This window comes from Serpula lacrymans (assembly GCF_000218685.1).
Source record: "Serpula lacrymans var. lacrymans S7.9 unplaced genomic scaffold SERLAscaffold_19, whole genome shotgun sequence".
Taxonomy (NCBI): Eukaryota; Fungi; Basidiomycota; class Agaricomycetes; order Boletales; family Serpulaceae; genus Serpula; species Serpula lacrymans.
The window spans coordinates 517895-534120 of NW_006763308.1; the positions used below are offsets into that span (position 1 = coordinate 517895).

The following is a 16226-nucleotide window of genomic DNA, read 5'->3' on the forward strand; positions in this document are numbered from 1 at the left end:
CTTCACTCAGCTTTTGCTTGTTTGAGTTGTGTACCAGAGTGATGTGATGTAGATAGTATTGTCTGCATGGTTGAGATGTTGAAGGGTTCAGACACTAATACAATACACAATTTTTGGACTTTCAACTTCTGTCTCCTTCTTCATCAGGAAAAACACTTTGGCTATATAGGCTCTTATAGTACTATAATTGCAAAAATAGCTGTCATAGTGATCATAGCTGTAAGAGAGACCCTATCATCTATTTAGGCACAATGTGCTCTTATAGTGATCTCATAGTTGGCTATAGTTCCAAGAAGCACCTATAGTAATATCAATACTACGATGGCATTTGGAGTAGACATAGGGCCCATAGCACTTATGGCAATTATAGCACTTATAGCACACATATAGTAATGCTAATACTATAATGGCATTTGGAGTAGCCATAGCACTTATTTCAATTAGAACATCCATAGTACCTATAGCACTCATAGCACGTATTGCATTCAATTACCAAATAATGAAATAAAAACAGCGCAGTCATATTTTATACTAGCAATTGTACTATATGCAACAGTAAATAGGAGAGTGACTACAAATACTATCAAGCAGCTTGTGCAATGATAATCACCTTTAGAGCTTCAAAATCAATACCAAAATCCTCGTCCTTCATCTGGTCTTCATCAATCCCTAGATAATGGAGATTGGCCAGATTTCTGTTATAGTAAAATGAGTGATGGTGGTAGCAGCCAAAATACTGGTACTTACAGAATATCCTGGTACAGACCATCTCTCATTTGCTTCATCCACACAGGGCTTTTCTTCTGAAGCACCAACAGCTTTTTGAAATAGTACTCCCACCTTTAAATAAAATAAAAACCAAGTTTGACATAAATAAATGATATTGTACCTGGTTTTGAAAACACTCTCTGAGAATTCTTGGGTAGCTTTATTACCATTCACATATCCCCTGAGGGAACATTTAATCTGAAAAGAAAATGGAATAAATAAATAATACAGACCACAGATTGAGGACATACAGCTACTGTGGTAATTACAAGTAAAGCTAAAGGAATGCCTTTGAAATGTTCAGGATAGTATACTCCCTCACCTTTACGCCCATACCCTTGATTATAAATCAAGTCCTTGAGAACCTGATGACAAAATGGCTTCTGCTTGTTGAATGTCCTGGCCTTGAAGAAATAGTTCAATTTAGCATAAACATAGGAGAATGATAGCTCACTTTGATATTAAGATCACCGTCAGCAAATGCACCAGTTTCTAAAAGCCACATTACAGCCTGCTTGATTTGAACTGGGGCCATATCACCAGGAATTTGATAAGCACCATTGATTATGATGCATGCTTTGGCAACAATTTCTCCTTGGACCTGGGCAACAGCAGACCAAACCTAGCAACAAGATACTTGATTAGTATAACATTATTGGAGGTGGAAATACGTACATAGTCAATCAATATGGTTTTGATTTCTTCATTACTTTGAACCTCTAAAAGCTTGGTTTGTAATTCTCTGCAACCTTGGGAGGCATTGATAAGTCTGTTCCAAGTAAACTTGAAGCGTGATATGGGGGGAGGAGAACCCTCTTGAGTCGCAATGTATAATCTCATTGTAGTATGCCCAGCTGTAGCAAGGTCTACAAGAGAACTAGGAAACATATCCAGGGTGATTCTACGTCTTTTGCCAATTTTCAACAGTAAAGAGACAGCCGTAGGTGTTGAGATAGAAGTAGAAGTTGAAGACATCCTGGATGAAAGCGTGGAAGATTTTCTGGAAAAACTAGAAGAAGAGGAGTACACTAATGATTTAGCCTTTTCATGCCCAATAATGGGTCTGAAATTGGGCTAATATAAACTGTTAGCTCTATGGATATAAGAGATACTAATTTAAAGACGTACTTGCTCATCCAGAATTGGTCCATCTTTTCCCCCGTCATCGAAATCTTGGGTAACAATTTAATATCAGTATTTTTGTCTAGAAATAATGATTGCTTACTTTCAGCTCTAGCTTTCTCATCCTCATCCTCGTAATACTCATCATTATCCCCTGTAGGTGCTTTCTGAGTTACAATCCCTTGAAAATCATCCTCATCGGAACCATGGTCTGAGTCCATGGCTTGTCATTTTCTAGGAGGGTTTAGTGATGTAACTGGGACATCATCATAGTCGTAAATATCCTCACATCATAGTCGTAAATATCCTCTTCTTCTATTACAACAGCTGCCCTTTTCCTGTCTCTGAGAGGGGAGATCAATATAATTTTACCAAACCAGAATATATATGTTACCTTAACGTTTGGCTTCCAATGCCTCTTTTTGAGCTGCTTAGGTAGATTGCACACCAGAATTCATAGCATCCACAATATGCTGATACTCCTCAGCATTCAAAGTAACTGTATTATTTTTAGCCTTGGAGCCAGGAGCTTTGAATTTACCCTTGGAATTTCTTTTGCCTGCCATTGAAAAATTAGACTGTGAGAAATAAGTGAAAAGAGAATGGAGCGCAAATGAGAAGTCACCATTTTTCTGCAGAGTTTAGGGCAAGCCTTCTAGGCCAAATACAATTATACCTGACAAGTGCCACTGAGATTTGGCTGAAAAACAATGTGTACAGTAAAGCAATATATCAAACAATGTACTTATACAAAGGTCCTCATGGCTTCATTTTCCATCCAGCCATTTCTATCAGCAGCCCAAGAAACAAATTCATGGTCAGTATGGAGCACTACGGATGCACGTTTACTTTCATAATGAAGGTTGAGATGAGTGATATCAGATGACCTAAAAATAAGTCCCCATGGTTCAGCTCAATAACAAAGCCTGTCTCAACCATGGCAAGAACAGCCCCCTTAAATGTTCCAATGGGGAGAACAAGACAAAGCTCCTGATCCTTGCTATCTCAGTGAGCTTTTGTTTGCACGTTGATGTTGATGACAATTGATAAGATGGGGGCGGCTGGGGAGCAATGGTTTCCTGGTAAGATAGATGCAACTTGCTCAAGCATCTGACACTCTTCAGGCAGGTGGGTTTGCATCTGATACAATGCTGTGAATAAAGAGGGAGTACCACTTACAATACAATGTATCCAGTTAAACAGTTTTTCAAAGACAACTTTGAGGGACTGAAATAATTCCTGGTTATTATTGACGTCCTTGGGTATATAGGGGATCATCTGGCTGTGATTGGTACATTTGCAGCCTACTTTGTCAAGCATAGACGGTGGCACACCGGATGGGGCTTTGTGACCCTGTAAAGGATTAGCATTAAGTGAACATATGGTAAGGAATTACTTTACCTTGGTACAGTGACAGTTGTACCATGACAAGTGAAGTGCTTCAAATGTAGAGTCAGCATCTACTCGAGTGTTCTTCTCTGCCAATAGGTCAGATTTCCCAAACACAGCTAGTAGGTTACCTGTGAGAGAATTACAAATTTTTGCTGGAAGATTGGTACATATGAATGCCATGAGTGTCTCATCAGAATTCCGATAAGTGAGTGAGCAATCAGTGATTAGAAAGTTATGGAAAACTTACTTGGGAATAGCATCCATAGGGATACAAATGTAGGCGTCATCTGATACCTTTGTTCCTTCCTTGTAGTGCACATCGAGCTGGCGATGCAAATAAACAATTAGAGGGCAATAGTGTAGAAAACTGATTGCATACCTGTGATTGCAAATCTTTTATGTTTTTAACTTGGGCACCCTTCTCTGCACGCTCATGTTTATGCTCTGTCCATACATTATTAGCTTGACAATCACGCTTAGCTCAAAAACACTTGTTTTGAGGCAGAAATTGGTCATAAGTTGTGCGTATAATCGTTTTCTCCATCCCTATACCTTTTGGTTGGATAGCGGGGGGCGGGTCTGGGTCTTCTTCAGCATCCAAAAAGTCTTGTGAGTCTGATAGAGGAGGGCTATATGGTCTGGGCAGGAAAGACGACATTGGTGCAAGCAGCTCATAGCCAAGCTGATGGAGGGGGATAGGAGGATTAGCATTGACGTCAATGGTAGTATTGTAACATGATGCCCAGTGTTGAATATTGCGATTGTGTAACGTAAAGTTGCTGTGCCATGTAAGAAAAATGAAGGATTATAGTGATGAATGAGTGATGCTCACTTGAAGACAACAGAGTCAAAAAATCTATCAGAAGATGCAATATCAGTGCAATCAAACTCGCCAGAAACTTGGTGCTCTGAAAGTGTTGATGGGGAGAACATTGATGCCATACTAATTGGGAACAGATGACACATGCAACTGATAGTTGGTATGATACTATTTATGATTAAATCACCCTCCAACAGCTCCTGACTGACAAGTTATTCAACCAATTTTTATTGTCACAAATCATACTTACCCGGGATATGAGATTGTAGGAGGTTAGCCAAGTCCCAAGGCAAGGAGCCCTCCATTCCACCAATAGATACCCTAAGACCAAGTCCCGCAACCAGGATCAGTATATAGACTGACCCCCCTCCAGCAATTGCAGCAAATTTACTGCCAATTGAATGCCAATCTTGAAAGGTTCATTTGCTAGGTTTTCCTGGGAGATGTGCAACTTCTGTATTGTAGATAGCATTGAAAGACTGTTGGGTATGCAATTTGCTGCTAGAGAAGAGATGGTAAATCAGATGTTAGTGAAATAAGAATAACACAGGCCCTCACCTCTGGCACTTTGTCACCAATTGCATGGAATTTATTATCAACAGAAAATTGACACAAATATCCTTGCCACTAATACCTCTGCATCTCTGCACCACTGAGCCTAAGCTCTCATCCACATATCCATTCCCCTCTATTGCCGATTTTACACTGTCAATCCAAACACTGGGGTTATGAACATCTGAGTCCCAGTGTGCAGATGCCAGAGTTGCAACAATGGCGTTAATATTGTTGCTAGAATTGTGCCAAGCAGTTGTTTGTCTTCTGCAGACACTTCCGCCATCTCTCCGTGATAGGACAAATGCAACACCCCCCCTTGGACACGCCAATTGAGCTTGGGACTTGGCAGCATCATAAGATTCTCCCCCAGTTTTGCAGCGGTGACTCTGTTTTTTTTTCAAGCAATGGTGGCGCATTGCTGATGCTGATACTGGTGCTGTAGCATTAAAATTTGCTTTATCTATCTCATGTTGACCAGTAGCCATCTGAGTCCTTGGTACGCACTGAGAAGGCGGTGATCCCATATCAACCTGTGGAAGTGAGAAGTTGGGAATGGGACATTGTGAAGAGGTAGCAATGAGAGGTGATGGAAGCAAGGATATGGAAGAATGAGGTGTGAAAAGGGAGACATTGATAGGTACATTGATTGTAGCAGGAAGAGAGCGATTCCAGTTCAAGTTCTGTGGTGAAGACTGCTAGGGCAGGGGCTCATCCCATATATTTGTCGCATTCAAATTGACCACACTGCTGGAATAGGTAGTATTCTGGCTTGCCGCCCAGGAAGAAAGTTCCTGTTGAGGGATAGGATTGTTGGTGTGTTCACCTTGACCCATGGATAGCACAGAACATGATGATGATCCATAAGTGACCAGTACAGATAAGTTTGAGCGGAAAATCACAAGGTTTGGTGGTAGGTTTGGGCTGTTGTTGAGCAGTTGAAGTAGAAGTAGAAGCTCCAAGTCATGGGTATGCATGTCAAGAATACAGAGCAATACCTCAGTATCGGATATGGACAATTTCATGGCTTGGTAGTTGGCAGTTGGCAATATGTCCCAGAAAGGAAAGTGCTCGAGTGCTCGAGCACTTTCCTTTCTGGGATATACTGCACAAGCACCAATTGCAAGCAGAATATGTTGGTAAAGGTGCTCAATTTCACGGAACAACTCCCATATTGCAAGAAGACAACAAGAAGTTGTGGGATGTGGGCAAGATACAGGATATAAGTGAACATACTTCCCTGACGCATACAAAAAGCACATCCTAATGCCAAGACACACCTTTCTAGCAAAGTTTGATCCACCCTCCCAGATGGGCACTCTAAATTTGAAAAAACACGTAGCAAAAAGTGCTGGCCTTTTACTGAGGAGGGGGATTGGGCTTTGGTTGACCAATATGACATTTTTCCTGCTGCTTTTGCGCCCGACTTTGCTTTGCTTGTACAGTGGAAACACCCAGAATCTAATCTAATCAAAATATTTCCTTTCTGGGACTTACTACCAAAAACTCTCCACTAATACATATGGGAAGTGCTCATGCACTCGAGCACTTCCCTTTCTAGGATGTACTGCTAAAGCCAAAGCTCTATGAATACACTGCCAATCGTCCTCCCACAGACATGGGAAACGTCCAGGTTAATTTAAGCTCAATGCGGAACTCCCTCTGGAGATGGCAAAGGCAGAATAGTGAATATGCTGGTGGTAGATGAGTCTTCTTCCTTTTTTACTAGCTTTCACCCGCCCTTCTGAAATAGCTTCATCCCTGAGATGTCTACTACTGGATCAACATCTGTCATCACCTCGTCTCTAAATGCTTCGGTAAGTCTCTTTTTTGATCACATTGCGCCTGGGTAGCTTATAAACTACTCCAATAGCTGCCGCTGCTCTGCTGCACCACGCCTTTCACACATCCAAAGGTAATATGTACTTCACTTGACTTTGCTGCCCCACGCTGACTCCCTAGCCTTTGCCTTTTTGCTATTTAGTTCAGTGGGTTCGCTATCAAAGGCCCGACACAACAATATTTCCATAGGTTTATGGACCCTCTTTTGAAGAAAGAGGCTACGCCCCTTAAAGCGTACTGCGCACTGGAGGATTTGCTCCCAGTAATTTTCCCTTTATCTCACATTTTCACAGGTCAATATGGGATAAAAGCCATGCTATACAATATGCTGGTTTTGTTACATGATGCAGGTTATTACAGCACCAAGGATAGATCCTGGACAACAATGAGTGGCTGTCCAGACTTTACAAAACCTTGGAGTCCAGGTTCGGAGGATGAGTGTGCGGCATTCCTTAACAATATTGTACTGAAGGTCTACTCTGCATTACCAAGCACAGAAACTGCCTCCTTGAGATGGTGGACCGCTGCCAACTCAGTCCGTTCAGTAGAAGATGGCGGTGGCAGACAGCGTCCTGACCTAGTCTTGATGAGTGCTAGCTCTGACAACCCCACGAATGCCAAAGCTCTTCCACCAGCAAATTGGAGAAGTGTCCACGCACTGGCTGAGCTCAAGGACAGGGAGAAAAACTCAGTGCCCCTCCACGAGCAGATTTTTCAGCTGATAGGACGTGCATCATTTCCCAGAGCTGCACAAGATTGCCAGATGCATATCTTAGGCTTTGCTTTACGTGGAGCATCATTCACTCTCCTTTACATAGATCAAGGTGGTTCTATTGTAACATCTGAAATTGACGTCCATCAGCAGCCACTTTTATTTTTACACATTGTCTTGGGTTTTGCTCACAGCACAGACATTTGCATGGGGTATGATGCCACAGCTAGCCCTTCATGGCTGTAGAAATACAGAATGCACAACCTGGAGAGCCCATTCAGCACGCAGCACATCATGATCTTGAGTCCTTCTACTACATTATTTTAGCTATGTGCGTTATAATGGAGCAGCCCTACCAATTCAAGGATGAGGTGTTTATGGAGCGGGAGCTAATCAGGAAATGGCTCAATCCTGAATTTGACACCAAGTTCGCCCATGCAGATGCAGTGCATCACAAATTCACAACATTTGGCAAGGCTGATAACCTCCGTAGTTTCCTTGATGGACATATTTCAACCTACTTCAAGTTCATGATCCCCTAATTTGAACGGTTGCGTAGCACAATTTCCGATTCTGCGATGTTCATCCCTGAGAGGTATTCTGCATCAGTCAAACCTTCCAAATCAACTTCATCAGATGTCATGGGGACAACTCGGGCACATACTCGGGCACTTAATGCTCTTAAGAGAAAAGAAAGTGCTCTGGCTGCTTACAGATCTAGCCTCCCAGACTCTGCTCGTCATAAACACCAACGCCATGCTTCTTAAATTGATTTTTATCTATGTTGAATTGTGTTCTTTATACTAGTGGTTGTTTTATACCTTGTATCTTCTATACTTTAACTAGCACATGAATGGACAACTTATGACCGTAACTGGTGCATTGCCCCAAATAGCAAGACCCATTACAGATTTATTTTATCAGTGACTCGGAGCACCATTATTATTCAGACTTCCATTTCTTCTATTATGTCCTTGCCTATATATCATCATCGTACATTGGTTAACAGAAATGCTCCCTATATGTGTCCTGCTGAATGTGGAAGGTCATTTGCAACAGCTCATGCTGTTAACACGCATCTTGGCTCTGCAAAAAAATGCCTGTGGTACCGCAAAGGAAAGTTACAATCACTCGCTATCCCGCAGCCACAAGAAGATAATGGAGAAGAAGCTAGTGGATTAGACATGTTAATAGATGATGAGCATATGGAGGAGACAATTGGTGAAGTAATACAGGAGTTGCAAGAGGATCTTTTTTCATTCATTCCAATTGCACATTCTAATATTATTGATGATGGTGAGAACACAGCAGGCCCATCCCTTCATCAGAACTCAATAGTCCTGGATGACAATGAGGATGAACGTATAGAGGTGGAACATCCCACAGCTGGCAAGGTCATAAGCATGGACAAGACTTTACATCAGAGGTGGAGAAGAGAATTCATTGCAGCAGGTGGGGATGGCAAAGACGTAGAAATGGGTGAAGCTTCAGACCCCAAGTTCTTCCTCTTTGCCTCGGAGATGGATTGGAGAGTAGCATGTTGGGCAATTCAAGATGGTATAGGGCACCAGTCTTTTAATTGGCTGTTAAGTATCCCAGGTGTCAGTGATTTTATGATTTTTACAAATCTTGCTTATACTATTGCCAGGTCAGGGAGAAGCTGGGGCTTTCTTACCATAATATACATGGATTACACAAAATTGTTGACTACAGCATACCGTCTAGGGCTGAATGGAAATCAACTATGATATCTTTTCCTGATACTCCGAATGATACATACCTTGTCCAGTATAGAAATGTACTTTCAGCCATCAGGACTCTCCTTGGGAACCCTGCACATGCCAAACATATAGTCTATTGCCCAAAAAAGATTTTCACCAATGCAAGGAAAGAATCAAGGATTTATCATGAAATGTGGACGGGAAAATGGTGGCATGCTATTCAGGTGAGCATGGTTATGTATCTCCCACTTACAGTGACTTACAGAATCTTCGGAATAGGCTCGTCTACCATCTGGGCAGCCTTGGCTCCTGTTATTATTGCAATGGACAAAACCCAGCTCACACAATTCTCTAATTCTAAATCAGCCTACCCTGTCTATCTCACACTTGGCAACATACCCAGAGCTATACGTCGTAAGCCAAGCCAACATGCTTGCATACTTATAGGATATCTGTCCGTCAACAAAGTCACAGGATCTCAGCATACTGCAAAGAAAAAGTCTTCAAGGGTTCAGCGCCTTTTTCATGAGTCAATGCAGATTATACTAGAGCCTTTGAAGAGGCACCTGATTCTCAGGGTGAAGAGGCAACCAGAGAAGATGATCCTCTGTGTTGGCATGGAATGCCAGGCGTTATTCGGACCCTGGGCATGGCCACCTTGTGCCTTTTTCATGAGTCAATGCAGATTATACTAGAGCCTTTGAAGAGAGCTGGTATTGAAGGAATTAATGTCACTGGGGGGGATGGTGCTATAAGGAGAGTCCATCCTACCTTGGAGAGTCCATCCTACCTTGGCTTGCTACGTTGCAGATTATCCAGAACAATGTCTTGTGACATGTACAAAGTACGGAACATGTCCCAAATGCAAAAGACCTGCTTCTGAGCTCTCAGAATCTACTGCTGGGGAGCCACGTACACAAACCTGGACTGAGAAAGTCATTTATGATGCTAAAGTCAATGTAAACTCCTTCAATCAATTTCATGAGTGGTGCAAGGAAAAAGAGGTCTCTGGTGGTGTTTACGAGCCATTCTGGCTTAACTTCCCTCATTGTGACATTCATTTATCTGTTTCCCCTGACATTCTCCATCAACTATGCCAAGGTGTCTTTAAGCATATGGTGAACTGGTGCAAGAACCTTATGGATCCCAAGGAGCTTGACCAGCGCATTTCCTCCCTTCCTGCTTGTTATGGTGTTTGTCATTTCAGAAATGGAATCTCTGCATTAGGCCAGATTGGAGGAAAAGAGAGAAAGAATATGGCCCGCATATTGCTAGGATGTTTGATTGGAAAAATACCCAGGAGCGCTATACTTGCATACCAATCCCTTTTGGACTTCATCCAGATAGCACAGTATCCCACTCATGACGACACCACTCTGGGCTACCTTTCACATGCTTTGGACACTTTCCACAAACACAAAGATATATTGGTACGACTCAACATAAGAAAACACCTGAACATCCCTAAATTCCACTCTCTCCTCCATTACTGCCAGTTCATCACATGGTTTGGAACCACCGACAATTACAACACCAAGATGTTTGAGCGCTTCCATATCAACTTTGCAAAAGAAGGTTGGAGGGCTTCTAATAAAAGAAATGAAGCACCACAAATGGTGACATGGCTTCTGCGTTGTGAAAAGGTGGTCGCTTTCCAGAGCTATCTGAAAATGACCATGAATAATGAAGAAGACAAATTCCCTCACTCCAAATTCTAAGACCAAAGACATGTTGTCGCAAAATATCCTAATAAATGTCAGCAAAGCATTTTGGACGTCATGGAGAAGCATCAGTGTCCTGGATTTGAATCAGCACTCAAAGTCTTCCTTAACAGCAAACTAACTCACTCAAATACACGTAGTGAAACCAGATTACTACCTCTTCCATTTCAAAACCTCAATATCTTCCATGGCTTCAAATTCTGTTTAGATAGCCTAGGCAACGATGTCAACCTGGAGAATGACCAGGTAGATTCTGTCAAAGCCAGGCCAAGTGGAAAAAACAATCCATTGTCGCAGTTTGACACAGTGGTTGTGATGAATTCTCCTGATTGTGAGGCTACAGGAATAAAAGGTAATGTTTCTCTTACCCTATGACCACAAGCACGTCTAATACTAATGACTGTATTCAAGGAACAAGAATTGGGAGATTGAGAGTAATATTTAAACTACCTAAAACACTATATGGTTTCCACGCATCCCCCAATAATTGGCCAAAACATCATTTGGCATATGTAGAGTGGTATAGCAACCTCAAATCCACAGCTGAAAAGGACCACTTAATGTATGCTGTTGACAAGGTACCTCTAAACACTGAAGGTTTTCCTCCAGGACAAATCATATCTTTATCCAGTTTGTCGACTTATCCCTGCTTTTGGTGGTTTGCACGATACATGTTCTCATCATTGGGCTCATAGTAATGTTCTGGATGTTTGTCACAAATTTTATCTTAATAACTTTAGTAGAAAATATGCATATCAAACATTATGGTAGTTATATATAGCATTTTAAATTTTGCATCTATAATACTATTATTGCTTTTGTTGCTCCTGTTGCTCTTATTGCTCGTATAACACTATGGTCACTATGATCATACTATAGTTGCTCTTATAGTGCTATAAGTGCTATAGGTGCTATAATAGGCTTTATTTGCACATATGTACAAACCCCTTTACTATATAGCAAAAGGCTTTTTCCTGATGTTACTTTTTTCTCCTTTTTGGACACTTGTGCCATGTGCACTTTCCTTTTGTTTCAAACTCCACTTAGACTTTCACTTTCCCATGCTGCACTGTTTCTCCTTTATTTGTAGATACAACTGTCTCACATGATAGAGCTGGTCACACAGGCTGTGCCCAATGACATTATCAGCCACTACTTTCATTGACTGTATATTAAACATGTACAAATATCTTGTAAATGTATAAATACCCCAATAGATCAGGGAGACTCCTCAGCAAGTCCTCCTGTTGATTATCCTCAACTAACTTGATCCTATATAAAGGGGTTTATCCACTTATCCACTTACCCTTCTTGCCTGTCTTCAGTATGTGCCAGAGTCTACAAATTTTAGTTGTAACACCAAATTTATTGTGGGTAAACAACAGGAGCACTCACTAAGGAGTCTCCTTGGTCTATTGGGGTATTTATACATCTACAAGATATTTGTATATGTTTACTATACAGTCAATGAAAGTAGTGGCTGATAATGTCATTGGGCACAGCCTATGTGACCAGCTCTACCATGTGAGACAGTTGTAGAAAGAAAGTTGAAGTGGAGACTGAAAGTTAAGAGTCTAAAAATTGTGTATTGTAAGTTAGTCCTACCCAAAGGGAAACTATCCTCTCTTTCACTCACCCCTTTTTGTTTGTCATTATTGTGTGCCAGAGTATAACAACTTATAAAAAATTTTGTTGTTACAATTTCTCCTAGCTAGATAATTGTTGGCATGGAACTCTGTAACTACAAACTCCACTCCCTCCAATTGTTACAATACACAATTTCCGGACATTTAACTTTCACTCTCCGCTTTAACCTTCTTCCTTTGTTTTCACACACTATGCTGTGCGGCACTTTCCTTTTGTTCAAACCGCCCTTTTCTCACGCTACACTGCTCCCCTTTATTTCAGCTACAAGTCTCTCACGCAGTGGAGTTGGTCACACGGGCTATGCCCTATGACATCATCAGCCACTGCCTTCATCTACTGTATAGTACACATGTACAAACAAACAGTAGTAGTATATATACCCCAATAGATCAAGGAGACTCCTCAGCAAGTCCTCATGTTGTTTACCTATAACTAACCCCGTCCTATCTAAAGGGTAACCACTCCCCTCATTTATTTATTGCTTTGTCTGAGTTGTGCACCAGAGTATAAAAACTTTGGTTGTAACACCAATAGTATATAACTTATAATTCCTGTACTCTGTTGCAGTAGTTCCAATATTAATAAATTCCCCACACCTTGTTACCAAGTCCTTTTCTAAGTTTTCCAGCCCTTCTCCAAAGGGAATTTACTCCCCTCCTACTTTCATCCTCTACCCTCCCCTTATTCACTCTATCAAGGTAGGGACCAAGGTCCACGGAAGGGTTTAGTGCACAAGCTAAGCCAATACCTAACCTTGTACTCTATTTTGCAATTATGTTATAACTCCATCCTCTGAACCCCAACAATTTTGAAGGTTATGGTCCTAACAGTTGGTTTGGACAGTATCCTCTGGCCCAACCAGGTTATCTTCAACCAGCAGGCTCTGAACCAGACAGGTAGTCTAGTATGTGTGTTTTATCAGATTATCCAGATAATATTAAATATATTATAAATGAAATAGTCATGTGCAAGTATGGCCCTAGTTTTATAACAGAAAAATTACTGTGGCACATTATGGACACATACATAAAACTCCTTCTACATTAGTTTTCAAACTTTTCCATTAATTTGTATAATTTTGTTTTACATTTATTTGTGGACCTTAGCCTTCTACCTCTGTACTGAGATAAAAGTCCCTACTTACAAATACTCAGAGAATGACACTAATACTACTTTAGTTATTTATTTTACTCTTATAGTTTATAGTCATTCCTGGCTTGCTATTATGTTTGATTATAGATAATAATAATTGTTGCTACAGTTTTCTTATACCTTAGTATATAGCCTTTGTTAGTGTTTTATTAGCTTTAATATTAGTTTACTGTATAAAAGTTTATATACATTTTTATACTATATCAGCTAAACACACACACATACATAAAAGTCTAAATATTGGTTGGCCTTATATTCAGTATCTCGGTATCTTAAAGTACTAACAAAGTTGTGTACTGAGGTACAGCAAAAGTACAACAAAAGCTATAAAATATATTATAGGTGCTACTATCCCAAACTCATTCTCTCCGCAATGCTCCTATTTTCAATGATCTAAGGGAGAATGTTAGCTATGCATGCGGACTCGGGAGAAAACTAACAGTTACTTCTGTTTCCTTTTGCGGTGAGTAAAATATCATCTGAAGCAGTTGTACATTCGCTTACTGGTGGCCAGGCATAGAAGATGTCAATATTTTGTGGTGCAAATGCCAACCTGCTGCATTGCAGCTCCTGCAAAGAGGCATTTTCCCCTGCTCCCCTGTGGCTCCCACCCTTGGTGTCAATATTCAACTGCTTGAGTTTGTAAGGGTGCTGTTTGCACGGATTCCACCGAATGTAACAGCCCTAAGTGATGCTCTCAATTGTTTTTTGAGGGAAAGAGGATACCAGCTATCAGCCAAGGTATATCAAATATTGGGGTTTGACATTCTATTTGGAACTAAGTGTGATTACACAGGGGAGTCTGCAGCGTCAATTCGGCAATGCCCTGCATTGGTACACCGTGCTTGTAAGGTCAATTAAGCAGTATATCCAAGGAAGTATTGAAGAAGCTTGAGCTGTCACAAATCAGACCTTCAGTGAGGATGAGGCAAGTAAATATTTATACCAGTGCTGTCCCCTCTGCTTTGGCACAAGACTGACACCAAGTGAAGAATTGTAAGTCTCATGTCTCTTACTCTGCTGTCGCACTGAATTTTTGTTGAGCCCCAACTGTATGGTGTGCTTGGACACTTGTTTTACCCAGAAACGTGGGCGTAACGTAAATGATACTCACACTCAAGGCAGCTTTAAATTGTGTGATTCTCTGTTCTTGTCAGAAGGCAAAGTGATGAAGATGGAGGATTATGTAGCCCGTTGTCGAGAAGGCCGTCAAGCAGAGAGAACTTGTAAAGAAGACTGTCCGGGCCCATCTACAATAGATGGATACAAACAAGGCATGGCAATTCCAAAATTGGTGTTGGATGGATGTGCAGATTCATTTCTTGCTGCTGATGAGAAGCGAGAGAAAGCCAGTACAAATTTTCTCGCAGATACGGGTTTGATGGCTCTTCTTTGCAGGCACAATTGCGTACTCTGGCTCGTAAGCATGACCTCAGCAGGAGAAAAACAGCGTTATGCGCTCGCACTTCTGAAAAAATTGCTCAACAACCTCCCACGTCCCAGGAAGATTGGTGTACTTTATGATATTGCGTGTCAGCTTCACAGATCTTGCATCAAGTGGGATTTTTTTGGGACGTGACCTTCAACGTATCTCTTTTGATTTATTGGTATTCCACGCATATGGCCACCAATGGCCTTGCCAAATTATTTATCATCCATGCAAGTGTATAGGCTTTGGGCTCACAGAGCCAAATTAGAAAGCATGAAGAAAAATACTTATTTACAGCTTCAAATGAACACGCTTGCATTGAAACACCGTATCAGAGAGCATTTGCGTCAGCAAAAGTTTGAGTTGGAAAGGTTGGAGCGGTCCTATAGACGGACAGTAAGCCATAAGTATTGCATTCATCTTCATAGTTAATTCCGTGTGTGATACTGATGTTACCAGGTCGCAAGCTTCACAAACAAATCAAAGCATCTGTCAAAAGATGAGAGCCTGGTATTGTAAAACTCACGAGCTCCTATAACCGACTCTGTGATCAACTGCAGACACTGATTTGACAAAACTAGGCTCCTCGCAATGCGGTTCCCCCCCAATCTATCTCCCGCGAAGGCCTTTTCAAACTCGATGTGGATGATGATATTTGGCAAGACACCGGCCTAAATGATGAGCCAATAGATGAAGTACCTCTTTGGCTTGTGAATAACAACATACAGGAAAGTATTCGAGCCATGTTGGAGCTTGACCGATGCAAAAAAGAGTGGAAACATCTGATGGAGGAAAGATGTATGATGCAGCGGTGGGTGACGAGGAATGGAAAAATCTCTACAAGGCTCACAAAACATTTAGTAAAAATTTAAATTTTGTTTCCGCAGACAGCCAACTGATGTTAGTGATCTAGTTTGATTCAGTAGTAATGTATCACCTGGATTGCTATGCTGCGTATATCTGCAACTTGTGCATAACATGGCAAACTAAGACCCGCGCTGTTTTGTGCACATGGGTTATGCTCGAGAGCTGGGGACCATCAAAAGAAGACCTTTGCATAGCTTCATTTTTTCAATACCGTGCATTATGTGACAGTACTAATCAAGCACTTGAGCAAGTGTCTTTTGTAGATACGAGCTTTGCCACCGTCTCCAGTATTAAAAATGATGGAAGCTACTCTGAAGATGGTGAGTTATTTGAGGCAGTTGAAGATATTGCCTTTATGGATGAGTATCATTGGGGGATAGGCAGAAGTGAGACTGGTGTCGGTCAAGATTTGAGCCCAGCTCATTCACCAGTGAAAAGCTCTCCAAGGAAAAGAGTCAGATTATTGTTTGCAGAGGAATGA

At 41.3% G+C, this 16226-nt stretch overlaps 5 protein-coding genes across 5 annotated transcripts; 3 read left to right on the forward strand and 2 right to left on the reverse strand.

Moving 5' to 3' along the window:
* Positions 1-583: 583 nt before the first annotated feature.
* On the reverse strand, positions 584-2111 carry SERLADRAFT_443808 (uncharacterized protein; the record flags this gene model as incomplete). The annotated part of the gene is made up of 8 exons (XM_007324430.1): positions 584-695; positions 748-840; positions 890-966; positions 1020-1172; positions 1223-1390; positions 1444-1842; positions 1897-1940; positions 1994-2111. 8 exons carry the CDS (start codon positions 2109-2111, stop codon positions 584-586), a joined length of 1164 nt encoding a protein of 387 aa, XP_007324492.1.
* A 784-nt stretch (positions 2112-2895) lies between these two features.
* SERLADRAFT_443809 (uncharacterized protein) lies at positions 2896-4215 on the reverse strand (the record flags this gene model as incomplete). Its single annotated transcript, XM_007324431.1, has 7 exons — positions 2896-3030; positions 3070-3243; positions 3314-3329; positions 3530-3606; positions 3662-3726; positions 3835-4061; positions 4115-4215. 7 exons carry the CDS (start codon positions 4213-4215, stop codon positions 2896-2898), a joined length of 795 nt encoding a protein of 264 aa, XP_007324493.1.
* A 2205-nt stretch (positions 4216-6420) lies between these two features.
* Positions 6421-7750, forward strand: SERLADRAFT_443810 (uncharacterized protein; the record flags this gene model as incomplete). The annotated part of the gene is made up of 4 exons (XM_007324432.1): positions 6421-6471; positions 6528-6569; positions 6639-7320; positions 7536-7750. The coding sequence occupies 4 exons, from the start codon at positions 6421-6423 to the stop codon at positions 7748-7750; spliced, it is 990 nt and encodes a 329-aa protein (XP_007324494.1).
* Positions 7751-8176: 426 nt separating this feature from the next.
* SERLADRAFT_443811 (uncharacterized protein) lies at positions 8177-9376 on the forward strand (the record flags this gene model as incomplete). The annotated part of the gene is made up of 3 exons (XM_007324433.1): positions 8177-8809; positions 8857-9153; positions 9209-9376. The coding sequence occupies 3 exons, from the start codon at positions 8177-8179 to the stop codon at positions 9374-9376; spliced, it is 1098 nt and encodes a 365-aa protein (XP_007324495.1).
* Positions 9377-15151: 5775 nt separating this feature from the next.
* SERLADRAFT_374897 (uncharacterized protein) lies at positions 15152-16226 on the forward strand (the record flags this gene model as incomplete). Its single annotated transcript, XM_007324434.1, has 4 exons — positions 15152-15274; positions 15307-15369; positions 15460-15693; positions 15792-16226. 4 exons carry the CDS (start codon positions 15152-15154, stop codon positions 16224-16226), a joined length of 855 nt encoding a protein of 284 aa, XP_007324496.1.